Raw genomic sequence first — 27,819 nt, forward strand, 5'->3', positions numbered from 1 at the left:
CTGTTATCATCAGGGAAGCGCACAGAGCGCACACTTCTCAGGTTTGAATGCTTCCTCTCTCCCACCAAGTTCATGGTTAATTTGTAACCATGCACAAGTTAGGTCCAGGCACTATTTGCAAAACCCAGCGCTTCTTTCTGAATCTGTATAGAATTGCCAGGACACTAAACCATCTCAGAAGGAAGGAATTTAAAAGGAGTGCTGATTGTGAAAATCATCTTAAATTATTTCAGGAATGCTGGAATGGATAAATACTCTATATGGTTTTTGTGAGAAAGTTTTAGTGCCTCTGTGTGGTCTTTGGACCATTCAGCCCATGTGCTACTATGCCCTCTGTGGTTTTTAACCAGATGCCTAGGGTATATACTGCACCTTCAAACAGTTAAATGAAGGCTAGTTTTTGCCTTTGATAACCTTTCTCATAAAGGGTAGTAGAAAGAGCATATAACCCCTTGAAGCTAAAAGCAACCTTCATTTATCACAGGGAAAAGTGTTTGGGGTTTTGTTTTGTCTTGTTTTTTGCCTGTTTTAAAGACTATGGAATTTATATAGATGTTTGTGCCCATATAGCTTACTACTATTTTTGTTCAATGCTGATTTCTTTTATTTTGTAATTTTACTAAAAATTGCATCCCACAGCTTCATATTTTCTAGATTGCATTTTGCATACCCTAACACATAGCAGCAATCATGGTTTTGTATCTCTAAGATAGGAGCATCACTGCATAGTAACTGAAAGTTAATGATTTTTAAATTAACTATAAATGAAAATTATTCAAAATTACAATGTTTTCTTCTCTGTCTTATAGTAATAGAAGAACAAAGAGATAGTGTATTGGTTGAGAAGTTTTGGAATCAGGCAAAGCTGATTTCTCATTAAGTGTCTGCCATTTACTGTCTCCATTTCCTCATTTGTTGTTGTTGTTGTTCAGTCAGTAAGTCGTGTCTGACTCTTTGTGACCCCATGGACCTCCACTATCTCCTGCGTACATTCATGCCAAGTCACTTCAGTCATGTCCGACTCCTTGTGACTGTATGGACTGTAGCCCAACTCAGGGATCAAACCTGCAAGGATTGAACCTCCATCTCTTTATGTCTCCTGCATTGGCAGGCGAATTCTTTACCACTAGTGCCACCTGGGAAGCTCAACTGTCTCCTTAAGTGTGCTCAGATTCATGTCTATTGAATCAGTGATGCTATCTAACCATCTTATCCTTTGCCTCCCCCTTCTCCTCCTGCCTTCAATCTTTCCCAGCATCAGCGTCTTTTCCAATGAGTCTGCTCTTCGCATCAGGTGGCCAAAGTATTGGAGCTTCAGCTTCAGCATCAGTCCTTCCAATGAATATTCAGGGTTGATTTCTTTTAGGATTGACTGTTTGGATCACCTTGCAGTCAAGGGACTCTTGAGAGTCTTCTCCAACACTCCACTTCGACACTCAGCCTTCTTTATGGACATCTCACATGACTACTGGAAAAACCATACCTTTGACTATATGGACCTTTGTCAGAAAATTCTGTATTTTAAAATGCTATCTGGGTTTGTCATAGCTTTCCTTCCAAGGAACAAGCATCTTTTAATTTCGTGGCTGCAGTCACAATCCACAGTGATTTTGGAGCCCAAGAAAATAAATTCTGTCACAGCTTCCATTTTTCCCCCTTCTATTTGCCATGAAGTGATAGGACCAGATACCATGATCTTAATTTATTTTAATGTTGAGTTTCAAACCAGCTTTTTCATTCTCCTCTTTGACTCTCATCAAGAGGCTCTTTTTTTCCTCTTCATTTTCTGCCATTAAGAGTGGAATCATCTGCATATCTGAGATTGTTGTCATTTGTTAACCAGAGGCAATTGTTCCTACTTCACAGTTATTTGTAAGGATGGAACTAAGGAATATAATGTGAATATTGTGCTAAGCACAGTCTGAGAGTATAACCTAACTCAGTAACTGGTGGGCATCTATATCAATACAACAAACAAGAGGAAGCGCTGGATTTGTAAGCCTAGCAGTACTGAATATGACTTTACCCTTCATTTATGAACAGTACACTAAAGCAGAGATTCAGTCTCTTACATTTCATTCCTCTATTTGTTGTCCTAGTGCAAAACTTTAATTTAAAACTTAAACAATAAGTAGTCATTGTCTGGGAAAAGCTACTTACATTTTATAACCGTGAGCCCAAAACCATGATCATCTTCCATATGGACAAAATTCCATCTTTAAGTAACATCATAAACTCTTCAAGAAGCAAGTGAGAGTAGTAACTTCTTATTTTGCTGATTTGGCAAACAGATTTAAGAAAAAAAAATACTAAATGCCTCAAAGATTTCCAGAAGTATTGCATTATCACCTTTGTCTACTCCATCTAAGCCCTCTTACCATTGAAGATGGTATAACCTGCTTCAGAATCACAGTACCAAGTACCCTGGCAGATAAATCCCAGTGTGGTTGGCCCTGGGAATATTTACACTGAACCATATTAACTACAGTGAAGCAGGTCCTTGTTTTAATTTCCTCTGCTAGGTTACAAATTCCTTGAGAACTTTTCTCTGAAAAAGTAATTGTGCATACCTTCAAGCAGTTTATAATCACATAGTATTCAATTGTGTGCTCATGTGTGCTCAAGTGGCTAAATTGTGCCTGACTCTTTGCAACCCTATGGATTGCAGCCCACCAGTATCTCCTGTCCACAGGATTTTCCAGGCAAGATTACTGGGGTAGGTTACCATTTCTTCCTCCAGGGAATTTTCCGATGCAGGAATGAAACCTGCATCTCCCGCACTGGAAGGTGGATTCCTTACCACTGTGCCACCTGGGACCCAGTAAATCATGGGAATTTTACAACCATTAAAACCACATTATCTCATTTTCAGTAATTAATAGCTGAGTACTGAAGACTGGAGAATTTTAAAACTGAAAAGTTTCAGATTGTCCCATTTCCTATCACCAAACACAGCCACTGCAAACATTCTGGTAAATTTCCATTATGCATCATTTTGCAAATTTTTTTAAAACTTATTTTAGTTACATGTACAATAATTTGATTATATTACCTTCATAAATATTTGAAATATGGACAGTCTGTCAAGTGACTATACCAGTTTACTTAAGCATTCCAGTTTCCCTATAGTTTGACGTTAAAATGTTTACCAGTTATTTCCTTGGGATAGAGTCCATGAAACGAGTCAAAGGTTTTATACATTTGAGCGGTACATGAGTACATACCCATTTGCAAATATGTTTTACCACTCTAGGTATCACCTTAAAAAAATATTGCTTTTTGATAGGCAGATTATTTGAAATTGCCTTTTTAAAATTAATTGAAATCCATTCTAGAACTTGGCAAGGTTTAAATAAGTAAAATAAAAGTATTTTGGCATATGGTATGAAATGAAGAGCTTAATTTTTCCATAATATATTGCTTTTTTAAATTTTCTAATTTCTACCTCTGTCTTTCAGTTTTACAGGAGATTCTAAACTTGCCTCCAGTATGCGCTATGTGGAAACACAATCAATGCAGATAGGAGCATCTTACATGATTCAGTTCAGTTTGGTGATGGGCTGTGGCCAGAAATATACCCCACACATGGACAATCAGGTGAAACTAGAGTATTCAACCAACCATGGCCTCACCTGGCACCTCGTCCAAGAGGTAAGTCTATTTTCTCTAAAACTCGTGATAGGTAGACTTCACCTTTTTACATAGTGAGCAGAGAATTCAAATTCTAAAAGTTTAGGTTTGGTTGAAAAAGAACAATATTATTTGTAACAGAACTGACATAAACTCAGAAATGGATTATAAGGATGCCTATCAGATGCTAAAGGGCAATTGAAAATCTTGAAAATATGGTAATAGATATACTAGGATGGTGTTTTCAACATTATTTTCTCTAGCTCTCTTTCTCTATTAAAGTCTCTTTCTTCTTTCCCTGTAGCATGTCTTCATCTGTTCTTTTATGTCTCTTCACCTGCAAGTAGACCACACTAAGAATATATCTCCTGCCTTGAAAAACAAAAAAGAAATACATAATTCCAGGTTCTTGAAATAAAACATACTTCTTTCTATATACATACTGGTGATTCATACATTCAGTATGATATTTATGCATATACTACTGATATGCATAAATATCATACTGAATAGGATAATGTTGCCAGGTGGTGCTAGTGGTGAAGAGCCCACCTGCCAATGCAGGAGACATAAGAGATATGGGTTCAATACCTGAGTCAGGAAGATCCCCTGGAGAAGGACATGGCAACCCACTCCAGTATTCTTCCCAGTAAATCCCTTGAACAGAGGAGCCTGAAGGGCTACAGTCCATAGGGTCTCAAAGAGTTGGACATGACTGAAGTGACAATATGTACCAAATAACAGTGTGACACTAACAGGTCAAAAAAGGAACCCTAATCCACCTTCTGTTTTTCCACGTGGCTATTTGAAGACATTTCATTGCCTTGTGGTGTCTCATTTATTTCCCAAATATTTCAGCTTCACAGAAGGAAAATTTATGGATTGTATCCATATTGCAAATGGTTAAGATTGTAACATTAGATTTCCCTAAGGTCTTTTTCACTTGTTTTGAGTGAGTAAACATATTGCTCTGAGGAAATAGAAGCTGAGTTAAATTTTTCCCTGATTCTCTTTTAGGAATGCCTTCCAAGTATGCCGAGTTGCCAGGAATTTACATCAGCAAGTATTTACCATGCCAGTGAGTTCACACAGTGGAGAAGAGTCATAGTGCTTCTTCCCCAGAAAACTTGGTGAGAGACGACACCTTCAGATATGACTATCACTTTAACTTTTACATCTCTTCTAGCATGACGAATATGAAGAAGAGTTAAGCACAAGATGGCAGTATGCATTCCTCTTTTTTTATTTTAGAATTGAAAGATCTTTCTTTTTGTACTGGGGATATTTGAAAAAAAGAGCTAATGAAAATTTGGTTTCCAAAGTGTCCTAGCTTTTCCTCATCTCTCTTTTTGCCTCAACTTTTCATTTTATGGGAAAACTCATTGAGCCAGTTTCTTTGGGTTTGACATATAAAGGAGAATGATACAGGAATCTAAAAACTCCTATGTCAAAAGTTTGGATTGCAAATCTGTTTTCTTCCTGCAAAGGCCTACTTTTTCTTTTTTTTTTTTTTTTTTCAAATATAAATTTATTTATTTATTTATTTATTTTAATTCTTTTATTTTTTATTTTTTTTATTTTTTTACTTTACAGTATTGTATTGGTTTTGCCATACATCAACATGCATCCACCACAGGTGTACATGTGTTCCCCATCCTGAACCCCCCTCCCACCACCTTCCCCATACCATCCCTCTGGGTCATCCCAGTGCACCATCCCCAAGCTTCCTGTATCCTGCATTGAACCTGGACTGGCGATTCATTTCTTTTTTTTTTTTTTTAACTTTATTTTATTTTTAAACTTTACAATTTTGTATTAGTTTTGCCAAATATCAAAATGAATCCGCCACAGGTATACATGTGTTCCCCATCCTGGACCCTTCTCCCTCCTCCCTCACCATACCATCCCTCTGGGCCATCCCAGTGCACCAGCCCCAAGCATCCAGTATCGTGCATCGAACCTGGACTGGCAATTCGTTTCACACATGATATTATACATGTTTCAATGCCATTCTCCCAAATCTTCCCACCCCCTCCTTCTCCAACAAAGTCCATAAGACTGTTCTATGCATCAGTGTCTCTTTTGCTGTCTCATATACAGGGTTATTGTTACCATCTTTCTAAATTCCATATATATGCGTTAGTATACTGTATTGGTGTTTTTCTTTCTGGCTTACTTCACTCTGTATAATAGGCTCCCGTTTCATCCACCTCATTAGAACTGATTCAAATGTATTCTTTTTAATGGCTAAGTAATACTCCATTGTGTATATGTACCACTGCTTTCTTATCCATTCATCTGCTGATGGACATCTAGGTTGCTTCCATGTCCTGGCTATTATAAACAGTGCTGCGATGAACATTGGGGTACACGTGTCTCTTTCCCTTCTGGTTTCCTCAGTGTGTATGCCGAGCAGTGGGATTGCTGGATCATAAGGCAGTTCTATTTCCAGTTTTTTAAGGAATCTCCACACTGTTCTCCATAGTGGCTGTACTAGTTTGCATTCCCACCAACAGTGTAAGAGGGTTCCCTTTTCTCCACACCCTCTCCAGCATTTATTGCTTGTAGACTTTTGGATCGCAGCCATTCTGACTGGCGTGAAATGGTACCTCATAGTGGTTTTGATTTGCATTTCTCTGATAATGAGTGATGTTCATTTCTTATATGATATTATACATGTTTTAATGCCATTCTCCCAAATTACGCCCCCCACCATAGAGTCCAAAAGACTGTTCTATACATCTGTGTCTCTTTTGCTGTCTCACATACAAGGTTATCGTTACCATCTTTCTAAATTCCATATATATGCATTAGTATACTATATTGGTGTTTTTCTTCTTTCTGGCTTACTTCACTCTATATTATAGGCTCCAGTTTCATCCACCTCATTAGAACTGATTCAAATGTATTCTTTTTAATGGCTGAGTAATACTCCATTGTGTGTATGTACCACAGCTCTCTTATCCATTCATCTGCTGATGGACATCTAGGTTGTTTCCATGCCATGGCTATTATAAACAGTGCTGCGATGAACCCTGGAGTACACGTGTCTCTTTCAATTCTGGTTTCCTTGGTGTGTATGCCCAGCAGTGGGATTGCTGGGTCATATGGCAGTTCTATTCCCAGTTTTTTAAGGAATCTCCACACTGTTCTCCATAGTGGCTGTACTAGTTTGCATTCCCACCAACAGTGTAAGAGGGTTCCCTTATTTTAATTGGAGGTTAATTACTTTACAATATTGTATTGGTTTTGCCATACATCAACATGAATCCGCCACAGGTATACACATGTTCCCCATCCCGAACTTAACATGTCCTTTTTTCTCTATTCTCCTTCAGTAAGAATGAAAATCATCCCAGGCAGAAGCCGCAGTAACTAGGGAGAAAATTTAATATTTGATAATATGAAAGAGAAAAGCACATTTTCCCCAAATATTGCATTGTTTCCTTTTAGACTGATCACTACGAGGCCTGTTTAAAGAATAGACTGTAGGATAAAGAGTGAAGACAGAAAGACCAGTTCAGGGGGTGTGGGGTGGTCCAAGCATCAAACGTTTAGGTGGCTTGGAGTATGATTATAACAGACATGGCAAGAGCTATCATTTGTGAAATTTATTTTAATGAAATCGGACTTGTTGATGGACCAGATGGGAGCTGGGATAGAATGGGAAGAATCAAAAACAGTTTCTAAATTCTGGGCCTGGGAAAAATGTCGAATGGTAGTACCACTGACTAAGAAGGGAGAGGCTGGAGGAGTGGATTTAGGACACTGGATTAAAAGTCATATGCTTCTTATGTTTTGTGCTATGAATTTTGAGATACTTATCTATTCAAGTAAAAAAGCCAATTGGACTTCAGAATCTGGAGCTTAAAAGGGAGGTTGGGCTTAAAAGTTAAAAACTATGAGTACTGTTTAAACCCTGGAACAAGATAAGCTCACCGAAGAAAGAAGCTTTGACCAGAAATTAGAACACCTGAGTTCTCAGTATATCTCTGTTAATGACTGACTTCATGCTTTAGCCATTCACAGCCTCTTCAAACGTAATTCCTTACGTATATGATGAATAGGTTGAATTAGATGATCTTAAAGATCCCGAGCACCTCTGGAGTTCTGTGTTTTGTGTAGCAGAAAAGGCATAAAAGAGACAAAAAATTATATTTTTCTGTGGTATCTGCTTTCCTAGACCCCTTTTTTAAAGAAAATTACTAACTCAACCCTTCTTGGACTATTTAATAGGAGAATTGGGCTCTACACAAAAACAACTGGCTAGATAACCACCTAAAATTATTATACCTCCTTTAGTTGAACATTGAATTACTGCATTATAGAAGAATACCTCCTTGATTATTTTTAAAGATTCATCATTATGTCAGTTTGAACAAAATGCTTGAACTTTAATTTCCACATATTTTTTATATCCAACTGTGAACTATTTCCTGGATACTCAATTATGCTTTGTATAACAAGTTGTTGCTTTCTCTAACATCCTACTCTTTTATATCTACTGCTGGGAATATAATCAAGATTTATATTTAATTTCAATGATATTCCAAGCATGTCTATCAAGATTATAAAAAAACATTATATCAAGCAATTGAAATACCTGTCAGTTTGTGCAGAGCTACTGAGGTGGTGTTTTTTTTTCTAATTTGCCCCCATTATTTCACCATTATGTATATTACCTCATTATTTAAAAACCACTGATTTTTATTCATTGACATGTGGGTTACCATTTCAAAATTATGATTGTAAGATAATCCTGACAATATATTTAAGATTTTTATTCCCAGAGTAAATGGTTTATTCTGGGAATGTTCCCAGAAACATTTTAAATTATTATCCTTAATTACCATAGTTTAGACAGTATCCCCAAAAGTACTGTCCTTTATCAAAACGGACTTTGCAAGTTACTTAACACTAAAATTGTATGTTGTATTATTATCTCTTAGCTTAAAAGATAGTACTACTGGATTGAGTTTTAATGTAGTTAAAAAGAAATCAAATTCTCATCAATGTTTATTAGGCATAAGTGCATGTGTGCTAAGGTGCTTCAGTCACGTCAACTCTTTGTGATCTATGGACTGTAGCCTGCCAGGATCCTCTGTCCATGGGATTCTCCAGGCAAGAATACTGGAGTGGGTTGCCATGCCCTCCTTCATTTATTAGGCACTTGAGAGGAAATATATTGATTCTTAAAGTCTTTAGTTTTTACACAACACCTGACATATTGTTGGGATATTCATTAAATGTTGGGAAATTAAATAGAATTTCAATTTAGTATGCCTTGATGAACCAAAGAGATGTTTTATTACAAGCCATATCTTTTTACAAACTGAAAAAAAAATCTACTAGATTATTCTCTCTTGACAGCTTGCCTTTATGTACATGTAGGTAAATTATTGAATTCTGCTTTTCCAAATTTCCTTCAAAGCCCTGGGTGAGGAAAGTGAAACTATTTCTGAAAAACAAACAGTCCAATAGGCTATTTATTTTAATATCTCTACTGACTAATACTTAAACTAAATATTATTGCAGTAATTGTTTAAAAAATAATGTTCAACTAGTTATTATCATTGTTTTTGTCCCTATAATGCTCTAAAGCTCTGCTGTAAAAATGAAGTATATTTATTCTCTTTGACTTGTCAACTTTCTTATGTGCATTTCAGACTTTTGCAGATGGCAGGTTTTTCCCAAGCATTGGGAGAAGAAATTACAGTTTAGTTTGTAGCAGTATTCCTTCTGCCAAATCTTTCTTCTGCTGTTTTGATTCAAGCATATGCAACTATAAATTGAACACAGACAAGCAAATGTGATCTGCATTGTCAAAGATCTGTTAACTTTAGAAGATATGCTAGATAGGACAACTTAGATTGAAATATTGAATATGTATACACCTGCTCAAAGAAATTATATTTTATATGAACTGAACGTTTGTTAGCCAATGAAAATTAATTTCATTTTTATGAGAGACATTTACATAAGAACAGAGCCTAATGAGACCCAAACAGCTGTCAGTTGCTGACTTCATAAACAAATCAACACCTAATGACTGAATGAGTTTCAGAATAATTGAGTAAATGTAATTACAGTCACTGAAGGTAGAAAATACAGTTTAGTCAGCTTTCATTTAATCTGATTCCTCAAGTTAGCTTACTATCAAGAGATGACTCAGTGGTATTTTATTTCACTCTAGAAGTTTATAAGGCTGGAGGGAATCAAATAAAAAAGAGACTGTCAAGTTTTGCTTCGTTTGAAAATCTATAGCTTGGATTTTAAATGCAGGTCAACTTCATTTCATGATCCACTAGGCAGTAGTGGCACATCCAGACTCAATCCAAAGTGCACAGGATTTTCTTCTTAAGAATACTTAATTTTGAGAGACAGACAGAGGCAGGGAGGAGGAAGAAGAGAGAGAGAGAAAGAGAAAATTGGCAAATTAAATATTTGTATTGGGGGTGATATTTAGCAGTGACGCAGCTGCAAATCAGTGAGATCACACCTTGTGTTCTCACATGTGATCAGCTGGAGATTGCTCACACAACTAATTTTTTTTTTTCTCACTAAAAATGAAGCCAATATTCAACTCTTTCACTTTCTCTTCTGTTAATTAACATCTGCACATGAAACTGTGGATTGTCATTTTAAATGGAATAATTCACTTTAAGTATTTTATCTTATGAAATATCTTTTCAAGAGTTCAGAGATACATGTAAGGATAAATTATTTATAAAAAGGATTTGGAATGTGTTTAATGTGATTGTTTAGAAGCGTAAATTAGGTCAGATTTCTGAAACCCTCCAACCCTATTTTAATATTTGAAACATCAAAACTTCAAAATAATATATGCCATGGGTTTCATGTAAGCATGTGATTATAAAGAAAATAAACTATCACCTCTGTCAGCAAATCACCAGAGCAGTCATTAAATTTTTGAGCTGGAAGGGATCCTAGAAATCAGTTCGCCCAATCTCCTAATTTGAGAGGTGAGGAACTAGAAGCTCCTGAAGGCTTAAATTTCCCACTAAAGGTCAGGCAGCTGATAAATTGCAGAGCCAGGGTCCTTGGGGTCAAGTCCCCTGACTCCTAACACATTCTTCACCCCATTACCTACAGAAGTCAGAAACAGGGTGCCCTTTCCCGGCCTTGTCCATCCACTCATCAGTTCATTTTTTAGCAGACTTTTTTTGTACGCTTACTTTATTCTGTTCCTGTGCAAACTACTAGATAAAAAGATATCCCTGTCTCCAAGAGAACTCACAGTCTAGACACCTGTGACCCTCAGCTTGACTCAGATTGTATCAGTCTTAAAAGAATATAGTCATCTCTCTAAATGACAGTGGTGCATGAGTCTTAATTTACTTGTCTTCTGTTGGGCTCAAAGATAATGTCCCTACTTTTATAGTAAGCTTTTCTAAAACACATTTCTTAATTGGATTATGAAAATTGTGATGGCTATTAGATTCCAAATATAAACTATTACCATGGAAGGGGACATCTGTCTCATTGTATGTACCAGGAAGAGCACTGATATGCTGCAAACCTGTGTCTACTGGGTGCATCTCAGTGAATCCTGAAATTATCCTACTATGAATAAAAATACAACATATCAACCACATATCATTAGTAAAATAAGCAGTAAAGGCTTAGTCTGGATTTTAACAGTCTGTTATGTACTTAGGGAATATTTAATATGTGGATAATTGATGCAGTAGACCTTAATGGATCATTCAGAGCCATTAAGATCAAGTGTGTCTGTAGCTAGTGTACTTGGGGAGGGTTTAATCAATTGAACTGAGCATGCACGCCTTTTCTGCACATTTTTTTGTTGTTGTTTATTCTCTCTTGTTTTGCACTTTGACCAGATAAAACTGGTCGTGGATACCTGAAACTTCCTAGAGGTGAAAAGTATGATGTGATTTTAAAACCACATTTTGTGGTAGTCAATGAATGGAAACCCTCTTGGCATTTCTCTCAGAATGTCTTCTTCTTTAGACTTTATATCTCATTTGAATCAGGGTCCCAAGTGTTTCTCTATGTGTAACAGACTGTTTAAGTTTTTATCTCCACTTAACATCAACTTGTCCATGAAAACCAAGCAAGTTAATGTTTTAGAAATAATAAGCAGGATTTAGAACCCAGACGTTCTTACTTGGAAAATAGTACAATGTCACCCATCCTCTCAATCCCAAAACAGCACCTGCAAACAAAACTTTTGTTTTATATTGAGAGCCAACTGGAAGTCTTCGAATAACTACTGATACATTTATTGTAAGAAACTGCATTACTGTAAGATAAACACTGCGCATTTTCATCTGTGAAAGACGGTTTTGTATAAATATTTATTTTTTAAAATTAGTCTATCTTCTTTTCTTTTCCTAGCATCAAAACCCTAAGCAACAACAGCAACAAAATCTGATACTGTATTTTTCTTTAAAATGTCTCAAATTAAGACTGATATAAATAGATAAGTAGATTTTTCTTCAAGATGGAATTGTTGAATCAGACAGTAACTGAGTGGAAATTAAACCACTAAAGAAAAATGATCAGCATCTAAATTCAAGTTCCAAAGAGTTAGTTCTCTGGAGAATTTTGAACTCTGGCGTTCTTTGTCTGTATGACCCATGTCATGTTTTTACTACTATACCTTGACTTGTTTCTAGGTCCAGTGCCACCCGCTTCCGTTGGAGTCAGAGCTATTACACAGCTCAAGACGAGTGGGCTCTAGACAGCATTTACATTGGGCAGCAGTGCCCCAACATGTGCAGTGGGCATGGCTCCTGCGACCGCGGCATGTGCAGGTATATGTGTCAGAAGGGACGATTGACTCTGCTTCTCTGGGTGTGTGTTTACAACGATACCACAACAGGTGCCATAAGACTTCTAGGGATAGCCTGATAAATAATGAAATAGCCAAAGGAAAACGATCCTCCTTTCTATCCTTTTTTTTTTAATTTAAATTTATTTATTTTAATTGGAAGTTAATTACTTTACAGTATTGTATTGGTTTTGCCATACATCAACATGAGTCTGCCATGAGTGTACATGTGCTCCCCATCCTGAACCCCCCTCCCACCTCCCTCCCTGTACCATCTCTCTGGGTCATCCCAATGCATCAGCCCCAAACAGACCATATCCTGCATCAAACCTGGACTAGCGATTCATTTCTTATATGATATTATACATGTTTCAATGCCATTCTCCCAAATCATCCCACCCTCTCCCTCTCCCACAGAGTCCAAAAGACTGTTCTATACATCTGTGTCTCTTTTCCTGTCTCGCATACAGGGTTATCGTTACCATCTTTCTAAATTCTATATATATGCATTAGTATACTGTATTGGTGTTTTTCTTTCTGGCTTACTTCATTCTGTATAATAGGCTCCAGTTTCATCCACCTCATTGGAACTGATTCAAAGGCATTCTTTTTAATGGCTGAGTAATACTCCATTGTGTATATGTACCACAGCTTCCTTATCCATTCATCTCCTGATGGGCTCTATCCTTATTTTAGATGTAAAAGATACTGTTGCATTTCAACAAGTATAAAGCCATATATTCTAAACCTCAGATGCAACCTCCTGGGTTTATATTTCAAAGTTTATCAGCTAGCCCTAAAGTCCTCTTTTTTAGTTAATAGGCTTGGCTATTGCCTCTCCTTCCTTCCTCTGGTAGTCTTAAAGCACAGGTCAAACAGCTGCTGCATACTGTCCTACATCACTTCACCAGAAGCTCAAGGTTGTATATAGAGGGAGATGGTGATTATTGCTAATGAGGATGATAGGAACACACTTGAATACTTAAAGACTCTAAAAAATACATAATTTAATCAGAAGGAGGAACTATAAAACATGGCCACAGTTAAGTGTTGGGTGAGCAGACAAACATTTACATGTGACCTTTTAAGCCTACAGGAAAATTTCACAATCCTTCCCCTCTACCCAACCACACATGTGCATATACGCCCATATCTTTCTTCATTATCCTCATTTCTACTGTTATAGCACTTTCTTTTAAAAATGGATTCTGTCCCTTTTTCCCCATGTGAAAAACTGAAGGTTGTTACCACCATGTACAAAGACTAACAGTGTAATGAAAAGTCTAGTGCAGATGCTAATACCTGAGCAAAACTGAGACGTAGCGAATGTTGCAGGTCAGATGGCTGTAGCAGTCACATATGAGTCTATCACTTGTTCACTCAGCCCTCCTCTCTCATAGGTGTGACCAGGGATACCAGGGCACTGAGTGCCACCCAGAAGCTGCCCTTCCTTCCACGATCATGTCAGACTTTGAGAACCCGAGTGCTTGGGAGTCTGACTGGCAAGAAGTTATTGGGGGACAAATTGTAAAACCCGAAGAAGGGTGTGGGGTCATCTCTTCTGGATCATCTCTATATTTCAGTAAGGTATGAGTGAGAGCCAAGAGTAAGCTATCAGGGCAGTGGCTATTTCAATATGTGACTGATGTTATGGAGCAGTCTGAACTCAGAAGGTACAAATGTGACGTAGTTTTATTTTTTCCCACTTTGTCTGCTTTTGATTGAAATTGAAGGTTGCTCAGTTGTGTCTGACTCTTTGCAACCCCATGTACTATACAGTCCATGGAATTCTCCAGGCCAGAATACTGGAGTGGGTGGCCTTTCCCTTCTCCAGAGGATCTTCCCAACACAGGGATTGAACCCACATGAGCATTCTTTACCAGCTGAGCCACAAGGGAAACCCAATACCGGAGTGGGTAACCTATCTCTTATTTTTTTTTTTTTCTTCTGCTTTTGATTGGACTTTGCCAAATTCCTGTGCCTTAACTCTATTTGAGAAATTCATAGTTTTATGCTTGTCTTTGCTTACTACAAATCCAGGTAGGTCAATCTAAAATTCCTGCCCCTCTTGTACCTGATTTAAAGCTCATTGCTTTCCTTTCCTCCAGTGCCAGCCACGCTTGTGTCTTGAGGGGCTTTGAGTGCGGCAGGGTCTTGGCCCCTTCTCATCCCAGCCTTTGAAGGGTGTGTGAGCATGTGGGTCTGGGGGTAAGGATGTGAGTGGTGGTGGAGCTTAGAAGTTAACAATAGCAACTCTGTAGCCAGACTACCTGTTTCAGTCTGATTCTGCCACTTCCTAGCTGTGTGACTTTGAACAAATTCCTTAACCTGTCTGTGGCTTGGCTTCCTCATTGGTAAAAAAAAAAAAAAAAACACCATATATATATATAATCAGCATTATTATGCAGGTTAAATGAGTTAGTACTTGTAAATCATATGGAACAGTACCTAACACATAGAAAGTACTTCTAGAAGTGTTTATTAAACTTGGATTAGTAAGTTTATTAAAATTATTAATATTAAACTAATTAATATTAAACTTATTGCCATTAACCCCAAGAATATGATTGGAGGAATGTGGGGTAATGATGAGGGTGGAGGTGTGCAGAGCTGTTCCTAGGGAACTAACCAGCTGTCCATCAATAGCAAACATCTCGGGTCCTATTTCCACTCAGTTTGGTGGCTGCTTGTGGTATCTGCTGATGTGGGACCATCCTGGTCAACTTGGGCTACTATGATAAAATACCATAGAGTAGGGGACTGAAACAGCAAACATTTTCTTCTTACACTTGGGAAAGCTAGAAAGTCTAAGATCAAGGCACCAACAGATTCAGTGTCTAGTGTGAAGTGACTGCTTCCACACTTGTAGGATGGTCATCTTTGCATTGCATCCTCACAGGAGGCAAAAGAGAGCGTGCATGCTAAGTCGCTTCAGTTGTGTCCAACTCTTTGCAACCCTATGACCTGGAGCCTGGCAGGTTTCTCTGTCCATGGGATTCCCCAGGCAAGAACACTGGTGTGGATTGCAATGCCCTCCTCCAAGGGACCTTCCTGACCCAGGGATCAAACCTACGTCTCTTACATCTCCAGCATTGGCAAGCAGGTGCTTTATCACTAGCACCACCTGGGAATCCCCAAGAGAGAGCAGAGAGAGAAAAAGCAGACTCTCTTGTTGTCTCTTCTTATAAGGGCATTAATTCCATCATGAGGACTCCACCTTCATAACTTAATTACCTGCCGAAGGCCCCACCTCCTAATACCATCCCTTTAAGGGTTAGTCTTCCAGCATGTGAATTTGGGAACACCTTAACATGAAGTCCATAACAGAGACTCCAAGTAGAAGTTTATCTTGCAGGCTTGAGCTTCCCCAGTGGAAGCAGACAGATCAGTATACACCAACTAGGGACTGAGATGCCAGCCAGAATCCCTAAGTCTGATTCTCTTGGAACAATCCTAACACACATTGGTTGGTGAGGAATGGGGTTGAGAGAACCACCTCCCTCTCCTCCCTTGCTACAGTCTAGGAAGGACATTCTTTTCTTCCTCTCTCCTCCAGTTCATCTCTCCATATAGTCTTCAAAAGGACTGCAGAGAGGAGCAGGTCCAGCTCTCCAACCTGAGCAGTGCATGCAACCGTAATTATTAGCAGCTCTCTTTAGAATGTGGAGTGACTAGTGCCACTTCTTTCCAGCAAGGACTATAGCCACCAATTCTAGGACAAGTGGGAAATGTCTCATTCCACATCATATAGCAAGTACATAAAGGTGGATGATATATCACAGGGCTGATATGTTGCAGAACCTGTTTGGGCAGAAATCCCAAACACATTAATTTATGCAAATGTAAAAATAGTTACAGCTTTTGTTTTGATACAGGTGCAGAACCAAGAATCAGCAAGTAAACAAGAGAGAATGACAGAAAATCAGGGATATATTCCATTTAATGATATTCTTATCTATTGACATTGAAGGTTCCCTGGTCATTATTCTTAGAGATGATACTCAATAAGTGACCAATACACATTCTATAGATCTGGATACACAGTCTAATCCTGCAGAAATGGAAACATTGTGTCTCTGATACCATCAGTTCTAAAACAAGATGATGAATCCTTGGGCTTCCTTTGTGGCTCAGATGTTAAAGAATCTACCTGCAATGTGAGAAATCTGAGTTTGACCCCTGGGTCAGGAAGATCCCCTGTAGAAGTGAACAGCTACTCACTCCAGTATTCTTGCCTAGAAAATTCCATGGACAGAGGAGCCTGGTGGGCTACTGCCCATGGGGTCACAAAGAATCAGATGTGATGAGCAACTAACACAAATGAATCCTTAACCAGTATGTACCCAAACAGCCCAGTAAACATGTGTGTTAAAAAACACAGATATTTTAAACATGTAAGGGTTACATATTAATATTTCTTCCTCTTAATTAAAGATGATGTCTGGAGTCAAGCTACCTGGCTTTGTACCTGGGCTCCAAAACTCATGTATTGGTTCACCTTGCAGAGTTATAACATCTTTCTGTGTCACATCCCACTGTGAAGTGGGATGTTGGGAGTGAGTTAATGCAGGTAAAGAATAAAGGATGGTGTTGGGCACATAGAATTACCATTATAAGTGTTCAGTTCAGTTCAGTCACTCAGTCATGTCCAACTCTTTGCAACCCCATGAATCGCAGCATGCCAGGCCTCCCTGTCCATCACCAACTCCCGGGGTTCACCCAAACTCATGTCCATCAAGTCCTTGATGCCATCCAGCCATCTTATCCTCTGTCATCCCCTTCTCCTCCTGCCCCCAATCCCTCCCAGCATCAGAGTCTTTTCTAATGAGTCAACTCTTCGCATGAAGTGGCTAAAGTATTGGAGTTTCAGCTTTAGCATCAGTCCTTCCAATGAACACCCAGGACTGATCTCCTTTAGAATGGACTGGTTGTATCTCCTTGCAGTCCAAGGGACTCTCAAGAGTCTTCTCCAACACCACAGTTCAAAAGCATATAAGTGTTAGCTATCATAATTATAGTTTATGAGAATGAATTTCAAATTGGTATCATTGAATATTTCCATAGGCATGCCCTGCCACTAATAAAATAAGCATTTCAAAAATAAAATCAATCTCTTCCTCCTGTACCAACTTTCTCTGTAAATTTTTGTCAAGATACCTAAAGATCATAGATTTACTTTTTTTCTCTTGTATCAGTCAGACCTATTTTGAATTCTAAGTGAGAGAAACTAGCTTAAGCAAAAAAGAAGGAAATTTAGTTCTTGTAATCAAAACAGGGAGGGCTTAGATGAAACTGGCCACAGAGATACCTAGAACTGGAAACTCAAATGCCCACAGAACTCTCTCCTTTACAGGAGACTCTTTTTTAGGTCAGCAGTCATTGTGAGAGTGGCCATGGCCACAGAGCCCTATAAGCAACTCCATGGGAAAATGTGAGTAAGGTTTCTGATTGACCAATCACATGTACATGAATGGTGTCATATGATGGGCATGGCCAGAGGTGTATCCTCACTCCATTGGCAGAGAGGTGGAATACACAGTTTGACAGCCCCCACCAGCCAGCATGATTGAAGTAGAGAAGGGATAGTAACCCAAAGGAAGGGTTCCTTAGAGGTTTGAAGTCAATCTAAAAACATGCTTCTGCCTTGTCATTCTTCTATCACCAGTGTTCAGGACAGTCTCCAGGACTGCTGCCCTAACTGCATAACTCATTTTCTTTTTCCAAACATGAACCCTTTTCTCCAAACTGGAAACTCTCCTCATCATCCCATATGTTGCCAATTTCCCTCTTTGCTTAGTCATCACTGCTTTCCATTATGCCTTCCACCATCTCTGATATCCATATAAAACTTTTGCGCAAATCCTGCTGCTTCTGATGCTGAATGTCAGCCTCTGCGTACTGGTGCTGAATCAAATCTCAGAGATGGAGTTCTGAGTGAAATAGAAAAGAAAAGCTTTGTTGCTTTGCCAGGCAAAGGAGGACAACAGTGTATTCCTGCCCTGAAAAACTATTCTACCCCAGGAGGATTTGGTGAGGAATTTTATAGCGGTAGTTTAAGAGTGGGGTTGCTGACCAAGATTGGGGTGTGTGTAGAGCCTGCACTCCTTTATCCTGGTCTCGCATAGTTTCTTGATGCTGCTCTAGTTCTTTTAATCTGGCTTCAGTGGTCTTCTCTGGAATGAAGAATGCAGATATCTTCCGCTTGGTGGGGGTTTTAGTTCTATAAAAATGCAAAGATATTGTTATGTGTTTCCCTTTAGGCAGAACAGGACTCTGCCACAAGGTTGCACTGTTGTTTATTGTTCCTCCTTTGTCTCTGCATCCTCTCCCTTCCCTGACTAGCAACTGTTTGAATCTACTCTTTGGGATTCAGGGAAGGTCCTGAAGGCTGGAGTCTGTTCCCTACCAACAAGGAACAGGGGACATGGAAAGGCTTTTGTACCCAGGAGCCCCACAGGGTCCTGCTTGGTTTCACTTCCATGGGGATTTCTGGGACTATGGCAGACGACACTGATCTCTCCTTTATTTGACTGCCTCTCTCATTGTCAATGTTTCTTACATATATAGATCATATTTTTATTTTTATTCTCACATTACCCAGAAAAATGCAGAATTACTGACTAAGCCAAACTTCTAAATAAGATGTTCTACTCAAAAATGCATGCCTTACATTGGGTATTTACCTATCCATAAATACCCTTGAGACTGAATAAATTGGAACCTTGATAATTGATCAGATGACCAAGTGGGATTTAACAAGGAATAGAACTTGGTCTGTAGCTCTAAATTGTCATTACTTTCCCTGCTTATGTCTGCAAAATCTCCCCTCTAGTTTGTTTATACAACACATGGTGTTGAGCTTGGTATAATTGGCAATCAATAATTATTTGAAGAAAGTAATGAATGAATTGGAAAGAAAAGTGGAAACAATAGGAAGTTCTAAAAAAATGTTATTTTCAAATAAATATAGTAAAATTATTTTTCTGCTGGGCTTTTTGATTAAAGATGACTTTCAGTTCAGTTCAGTCACTCAGTCATGTCCAACTCTTTGTGACACCATGGACTGCAGCATGCCAGGCTTCCCTGCCCTTCACCAACTCCCAAAGCTTGCTCAAACTCATGTCCATCGAGTCAGTGATGCCATCCAACCATCTCGTCCTCTGTTGTCCCCTTTTCCTCCTGCCTTCAATCTTTCCCAGCATCAAGGGTCTTTTCCAGTGAGTCAGCTCTTCGTATCAGGTTGCTGAAGTATTGAGTTTCAGCTTCAGCATCAGTCCTTCCAATGAGTATTCAGGGTTGATTTCCTTTAGGATTGACTGGTTGGATCTCCTTTCTGTCCAAGGGACTCTCAAGAGTCTCCTCCAACACCACAATTCAAAAGCATCAATTCTTTGGCACTCAACTTTCTTTATAGTCCAACTCTCACATCCATACATGACTCCTCAAAAAACCATAGCTTTGACTAGACAGACCTTTGTTGGCAAACTAATGTCTCTGCTTTTTAATATGCTGTCTAGGTTGGTCATAACTTTCCTTCCAAGGAGTAAGCATCTTTTAATTTCATGGCTGCAGTAACCATCTGCAGTGAATTTGGAGCCGAAGAAAATAAAGTCTGTCACTGTTTCCATTGTTTCCCTATCTAGTTGCCATGAAGTGATTGGACTAGATGCAATGGTATTCGTTTTTTGAATGTTGAGTTTTAAGCCAACTTTTTCACTCTCCTCTTTCACTTTCATCAAGAGGCTCTTTAGTTCTTCTTCGCTTTCTGCCATAAGGGTGACTCTGCATATAAGTTAAATAAGCACAGTGACAATATACAGCCTTGATGTTCTCCTTTCCCGATTTGGAACCAGTTTGTTATTCCATATCCTGTTCTAACTGTTGCTTCTTGACCTGCATACAGATTTCTCAGGAGCCAGGTAAGGTGGTCTGGTATTTCCATCTCTTTCAGAATTTTCCACAGTTTATTGTGATCCACACAGTCAAAGGCTTTTGGATAGTCAATAAAACAGATGTAGATGTTTTTCTGGAACTTCCTTGCTTTTTCAGTGATCCAATGGATGTTGACAATTTGATCTCTGGTTCCTCTGCCTTTTCTAAATCAAGCTTGATCATCTGAAAAGACAACTTTAATGGAAGACAAAACATGAAGTTTTGTAAAGTGTTTTAGAGATTTTATTATAAAGGCTCAAGATTTTAAAGACATTGCCTTTAAATTTTGTATTATTTTATGTAAACCCTAAAGACATTTTAACCTAAAATGTTAGGGAATACTGGAGCATATTTTCCACTCTCCAGCAATGAGAAAATCCTTAATCTATTATCTGAACACACATACACTCACATTACATGTCTATGTATACATAGATAGATAGATATAAATGCTCCTTGTTGTTGTTCGGTCGCCTAGTCATGTCTTGACTCTTCGTGACCCCATGGACTGCAGCACACCAGGGCTCCCTGTCCCTCACCATCTCCCGGAGTTTGCCCAGGTTCTTGTCCATTGCACCGTGATGCCATCCAGCCATCTCATCCTTTGATGCCCTCTTCTGCCTTCAGTCTTTCCCAGCATCAGGGTCTTTTCAAAAGAGTCAGATATTTGCATCAGGTGACCAAAATATAGGTCACACATATCTACCCATACACATAAATACATTGACCATAGTATGATAGAAAAAAAAAACTACAAACTATGTGTTACATCAGATTCTAAGTTCTGACAGAATGGTTTACCATGAGCCATTTCTTTTTTCTTTTTTACCCCCTTTAAAACAATGTTCATCATTTCAGGTCACTGAACAAAAGAAATTAATTTGTGCTACTCTAGAAAAAACATCTTCAGTGCCACACCAAGCATTTATATGATATTTTTCACCATTTACAAAAATCCCACAAAATACTCTCAGAACCATTATAGAGCAATACCATATTCTCCTGGAAAAAGAACACTATTCTGTGAATATTGCAATAGGCAATCATTCCAACCATCTAATTATGATAGCTGGATTTTTATACTTCTCATCTTAGATCTTTATCCTTCTGGCTCATTTCCAAATGCCAGGGTTTTCATAGAATTTTGCTGGGTGGGAATTAACCAGCTAGATTCTTCTCAAAATCATTCTTCCTGTACTGATCCTGAGGCATGAAAATTCTAGGACGGATTATAGTAATCTCTGAGGTGTTTCATACTTACAATATGTCAAGTCAATAGCAAGAAAAATGAAAGGCACATCTAATATGTTGAAAATGCATATTACTTTTAAGATTTCTTCTAATACATACATAAAATTGAGAGTTCCAAAAACCAAGTTCCTGTCTCAGGATTAACCTTAATTTTCTTTTTGCTGGCATCCTTGTCTATTTTGGGATCTTTTAATTGGCTTTAGATTTATCAGTAACTGTGTACTCCCATAATTATCACCAAGTATTTCCCCTGTGACTTCTAATAACTGAAACCCTTTCTTAATTAACTTAGTGGATTAGAGTGGAATTTAAATTATAAGTGTGAGGGATGCTTTGCTCTATACTGTGTATCCTCTCTCAGATTTTCTTCCCAACTTAATTGAACTTCTCGAAAACTCTCCAAGACCAATCAGTGCAATCCATGGATTAGTTTTGGCAGATTTGATTTGGGTGAAGGAATCTTATCAGCAAACATTTTTTCTATCCTGTTAGCATGTGTTCTTGCCTGGAGAATCCCAGGGACGGGGGAGCCTGATGGGCTGCCGTCTATGGGGTCACATGGAGTCGGACACGACTGAAGCGACTCAGCAGCAGCAGCAGCATGAGACCATTTACAGATAAATGATGACAAACTTGTCGATTTGTGTCTAATACATTTTGCAACAGAACTGTGACAGGCAGGGGCACTTCCTGTGACACTAAACAAAGGAAGCAAGTTACCGGATTTGAAGAAGTTTTTTAACATTTTTAAGACACAAAGAGATCATTTAGTGGTTGCAAAAACTTATTTAGTGATCCCTCCTACCTTCTCTGTTTCCAAGAGAGACACACAGGCTGACTGACTGGGAGCCCAAGAGACTTCAGTACTCTCTGTTCAGAAGTTTCTGTCTTACCTGTTTCACTTCAGTGCCCAGGTAGGAGTAGGGTCAAGGCATATGTATGCAGAGATTATTCCCTCAAGAAAGCATGCCATGTGATAGGCAAGTTATGTAGCATGTTATTTCACCTAATTGTCACAACACCCTATGTGGAAGGTATTATTACCCATATTGTACTTTTGAGGAAAATAAAAGCTCAGAAAGGTCACGCAGCTAGAGAACAGCATGAATCATGGGCTGAGATTCAAACCCAGCTCCAACTGATTTCAAAGTATGTGTATGATCTTTCTGCCCCATGACTCTGCCTGGAGGAGATTTACAAAGGGAATACTGGAAGTGTTTTAATTAAAATAAGTTTTGCTTTGTTATTAAAGACTTTTGAATACTCTTTGGTGTAATTAGCAGTTCTCAGGGGTCTCATAATCAAGTCCTGGATATTAATAGAATGTATCCAGGAACAGTTAAATAACATAACTTGCTCCTCTCAACAATAAAGGAGAACATGATCAACTTCACATAGAGCCAGGATGCTCATACAAATTTGAAACTGAAACGACAAATTGCTCCCAGATAATTGGATCTGTGATTTCTCTGTTCTTTGGAAAGGCTGGGAAAAGACAGTTGGTGAGCTGGGATCTGGATACTTCTTGGGTGGACTTTGTCCAGTTCTACATCCAAATCGGTGGAGAGAGTTCTGCTTGCAACAAGCCTGACAGCAGAGAGGAGGGTGTCCTCCTCCAGTACAGCAACAACGGGGGCATCCAGTGGCACCTGCTGGCAGAAATGTACTTCTCAGACTTCAGCAAACCCAGGTAACCAGTTCTGATTGCCTTCTAATGGTTTCAGGAAGGTTAAGGGTGATGTTGCTGTGTTTGAAACATTGAGTCATTTCAAGGAGAGATAACTCTTCATGATATAACACAATTAGATATGCAGAGAGACCAACCGAAAGCATTACTTCTAAGGCACACAGGGGAAAGGCAGAAACCAGCGAAAGCCAACTGGGTCTAACGAGAATCATAATATCCAGGAAAAGAGTCAGGTATGGTAGGTGGGAGATGGAGCCTGGAGAGGTTCCCCCTATACAGTAGAAAGGAAATTGATAATGGGGCCAACTGGTTTAAACAGTTTGAAGCTATTCAAAGTATATTTTTTCTAAGGAATAGCATTGTCAATCTGGAAATTACTGAGAATTCAGTAAAGTAAGAAGATTACTATATAGACAAACAAAAATTCAATAGCTTTTTTAAATTCCAGATATATTCCATTTTTATTTAAGGGAATTTTTCTTTAGGTCCTAACTATCTCACCACATTTTCAAAGACTTCTATGACACTAAAATGGTTAAGAGATTCTGAGTTGGAAGCTATCAGAAGACCCCATGCCGGAAAATACATAAATATAAGGAATAAGTTTAACAATACTGAGAATCTCTGTAAAGAAAACTTTAATAAAGCTTCAAAACTTCTTTCAAATTGTGAAGGAAGTGAACAAATAAATGGAAAATAATACAGCATCCTTGGATAGGAAAACTGAACATTATGATATGAAGATATCTCTTAATTTATATGTTATACTATTGCAACCAGAGTCTTAGTGGTAGTTTTTTTGGAACTTTATGTCTAGAAATATAAACTGACAAAAATAGTTTAAACTTTTGGTTAAATATAGAGGGATCCCCTACACGATATTATAATATATTGTATAACCTACATAATTAAAGTGGAATGATACCAGTGCATAGATAGAACAATCAAGTCAAATGACCCAGAAATTAACTCAGATATACATACAAACTTATATGTGAAAAAAAAAAAAACAGACATCAGTTATCAATGATAAAGAAATGGTCATTCAATCAAATGGTGTTAGAAAAAAATGGGTAGGCTCTTGGGGGGAAATATCTATATAGATTGTCATCTAACATCTCAGATGATAATGTTAAAGACTGGTTAAAGATTTAAACATTTAGATTACTATCTGATCTTGGGAACAGATCTAAACTTTCTATACATAAATTCAGTAGAAGAATTAACACGCATGTAACACATCCATTTCAAAGGAAATAGAAAAAAAATTAAAAAAAATAAACTGAGAAAGTATTGCAACAAATATGAGAAATAGAAGATCAGTGTTCCTGTAAAGAGCTCATAAAAATTATCAAGAAAAACACTAAGATCCAGTAGAAAAATAGGTAAAAGGAATGAATAGATGTTACAAAACAAGAAAGACATATGTTTAATAAAATACAATTAATATCCAACCTCTCTGGTAATAAAAAATGATACCATTTTTCAACAGTCAGCTGGTCATTTTTTAATAACACAAAATGCTCTTTCCACATGGAGCAGCAAGACAGGTGCTCTCATGTCATCCTGCATGCCATTATTCCGGGAAAGAATTTTGGAAAAATCAAGAGCCTTAAACATGACCATTTTATTTGGCCTGGTAATTCCATTTTGAAGAATCTTCCCTAAAGAAATAAACTGAGGTGTACATAAAACTATATGCATAGACTTTCATCACAGAATTATTTATAAGGAAAGATGAAATAAATAGTAGCACATCTGTATGATGAAAAATTATATAAATGGTAAAATGATCTTAAATAAGTTTACTGACATGAGGATGTGCTTATGATATAATGTTCATTTTTAAACTGTAAGATACAAAATTATACATATAATCTCACCTGTGTATAAGAGTACATGCTTTAATGTTATACAGCAAACTGTTAGCAGAGGCCATTCTCATGTGGTAGATTATCGGTGATTTATGTTTCATTTTTACTGGTTATTTATATTTTTCCTTAATAAAGTAAGAACTGTTTTGAAAAAAAAATTAATGCTATTTTAATGCAATAATATGCAAGGGAGCAGTTCTTTCTAAGGATTTCTTTAGAAATGTTATGACCATTGTCTTGGTAGTCAAAAGACATTGTTCAGTTAATCAAACTCAGTTGAAATATCTGCCTCCAAAAGATACCATAACAAATGGAGAAACCAGGACCAAGACTAAACTTGCTTACAACTTTAAACCTCTTGTCTAATTTGTCTAAACTTAGAAACTTCTCAAAAATACCAAGAGATCAAGCAAAACTAAACTTTCTCTTGTTGCTACTAGTGTTATTTTAACAGCTGCTAAGAAAAACAGAGTTTTTCCTTTCCTGGCACTAAATGATTTGCTTTTATGCAGATTTGTCTATCTTGAGCTACCAGCTGCTGCCAAGACCCCCTGCACCAGGTTCCGCTGGTGGCAGCCTGTGTTTTCAGGGGAAGACTATGACCAGTGGGCAGTTGACGACATCATCATTCTGTCTGAGAAACAAAAACAGATCATCCCAGTTGTCAATCCAACTTTACCTCAGGTATTTCTCATTATGTCTAAACTCCAGGATGACATAGAATTGTAAAAGAGGATGGGATTACTGACTCCTCCAAGGATTTAGTGCTTGACACTTGAACATGTAGTTTGGTTTTATGTGTTTGCACTAATATTTTTTTACCTCTCTATGCTACTCTTTCACAGATTATTTAGATGTTAAAAAATGTAAAAAAAAAAAAAAAAGACTAGAAAGTTTGGCCAATTCATTAAGCGTGATTATTAGTTTGTTTATAAAATAATTAGATATATAGTGGCAAAATACTTTCAGTTGTTAAATAATCAGGAGAAAAACTTCATGGCAGTTTAAAAAACAGTTTGAGAGTCTGACTTATTTTCTTAGAAACACAGATGATACATGGTAATACACATAGTAGCATGTCATGAACTGAAAATTCCTTTCTTCTTTTCAAAGCTATCAAATTGCCTTTCTGTGTTGTTTGTATTGTTTCTATTAGAACTTTTATGAGAAACCAGCTTTTGATTACCCTATGAATCAAATGAGTGTGTGGTTGATGTTAGCTAATGAAGGAATGGTTAAAAATGAAACTTTCTGCTCTGCCACGCCATCAGCCATGGTGTTTGGAAAATCAGATGGGGACCGATTTGCAGTAACTCGAGATTTGACTCTGAAGCCTGGATATGTGCTGCAATTCAAGGTATTTATGCGTAAACTTCTTGCAGATTAAGGAGTAACCATCTTCCAGATTTGTAAATGAAATTCACAAAGAACACAAAATGTTCATATTTCTGTTAGTGAAGGGACTCATCTGAACAAACAGTTTCCAACAGTCTTGGAATGGCAAAGCTTTTTAGCTCTACCCATAAGGATAACAGCTTGTCAGTTTTTAGTGAGCCCCAGAAGTGGCTGTGTCACTGTGTTTCTTTAAGTGCTCGTGGAATTCGATCAGAATTAAAAAGAAAGATTACTTTGAGGACTTCAATCTGATTGTGACTTAATGAATCCCATGCTTTTGGATGGTAATGGATGCGTTCTCCTTTTCAGCTAACTAGTACTTTTTAAATTTGCGAGTAATTTTATGTTTTTACTATGGAGTTTTCAAATAATTTCTTTTCCTTTGATTCAATATATTTTTACTTTAATTATCATTGTTCTCTTAAAAGCTGCTTATTTTTCAGTGCTGTGATAACATGTCAACATGGATAGCAAGTATTTACTTTGACAAGCTCTTTTTTCAAAACCCTAATCAAAATTTCATTGTGTTTATAATAAAATCCCATTGGTGAATTCTGGGGTCGAGAGTAATGCATTTTTAATGATCCAGCACAACTACATGGTCCTTACATAACGGCAGGATGCAGATGTTAAATAATTTACAAATGGAATTATTAAAGAGATCAGATGTTTATGGGAAGCTCTTCAAATATAATTTCCAGAGGTCTGTAAACAAGGCAGTGAGTCATAAATAAGATGATTAGTGAAATGTTATTCTTCTCTGTTTAGATTTTGATGCTAAATTGCCATGGAAAACCATTAATAATGGTGTACAACTATATTACTTTGTTGGTACTGCCTAAAATGGGAGTAGAATAACAGCAATAGCAATACATTGTCAGAATAGTATGCTGTTTCTCATCTGGCACTTTTTCTAATTAATTAGCCATAAAATCATGATAGTGTAGGTGTTGAACTCTGCGAGGTGGTATTCTAAAGTTTAAAAATCTAAATAGAGAAAATATTATTAAATGTTTCAAAACATAATGCAAAATGCCTAAGAAAAGTCTCAATTCTACAATCACACCAGAAATTGTTGTTTTATAGCTATCAGTTGGTAATAGGCAGGTAATATGAGTCATTTAGGAATTGTTAATGTATATTTGGAATCTGTAATAAGAACTTGATGTTATTTGTCCAAAAAAGGTACAGTGCTGGTTAAGTTTTGATGACTGCCTGCCTTGTGTCAACACTAA

General features: G+C 37.6%; 1 protein-coding gene across 3 annotated transcripts in view; it reads left to right on the forward strand.

The window, feature by feature from the left end:
* RELN (reelin) overlaps nucleotides 1-27,819 on the forward strand; it is a 558,183-nt gene that overhangs the window by 410,498 nt on the left and 119,866 nt on the right. For all 3 annotated transcript variants that reach the window (XM_027539733.1, XM_027539731.1, XM_027539732.1), the window contains exons 21-27: nucleotides 3,459-3,651; nucleotides 4,648-4,760; nucleotides 12,291-12,428; nucleotides 13,846-14,032; nucleotides 23,113-23,318; nucleotides 25,702-25,873; nucleotides 26,346-26,546. In XM_027539733.1, the coding sequence (XP_027395534.1) occupies nucleotides 3,459-3,651; nucleotides 4,648-4,760; nucleotides 12,291-12,428; nucleotides 13,846-14,032; nucleotides 23,113-23,318; nucleotides 25,702-25,873; nucleotides 26,346-26,546 (1,210 nt within the window). The remainder of the gene's footprint in view (nucleotides 1-3,458; nucleotides 3,652-4,647; nucleotides 4,761-12,290; nucleotides 12,429-13,845; nucleotides 14,033-23,112; nucleotides 23,319-25,701; nucleotides 25,874-26,345; nucleotides 26,547-27,819) is intronic.

The sequence above is a fragment of the Bos indicus x Bos taurus genome, chromosome 4, assembly GCF_003369695.1.
Source record: "Bos indicus x Bos taurus breed Angus x Brahman F1 hybrid chromosome 4, Bos_hybrid_MaternalHap_v2.0, whole genome shotgun sequence".
Classification (NCBI taxonomy): Eukaryota; Metazoa; Chordata; class Mammalia; order Artiodactyla; family Bovidae; genus Bos; species Bos indicus x Bos taurus.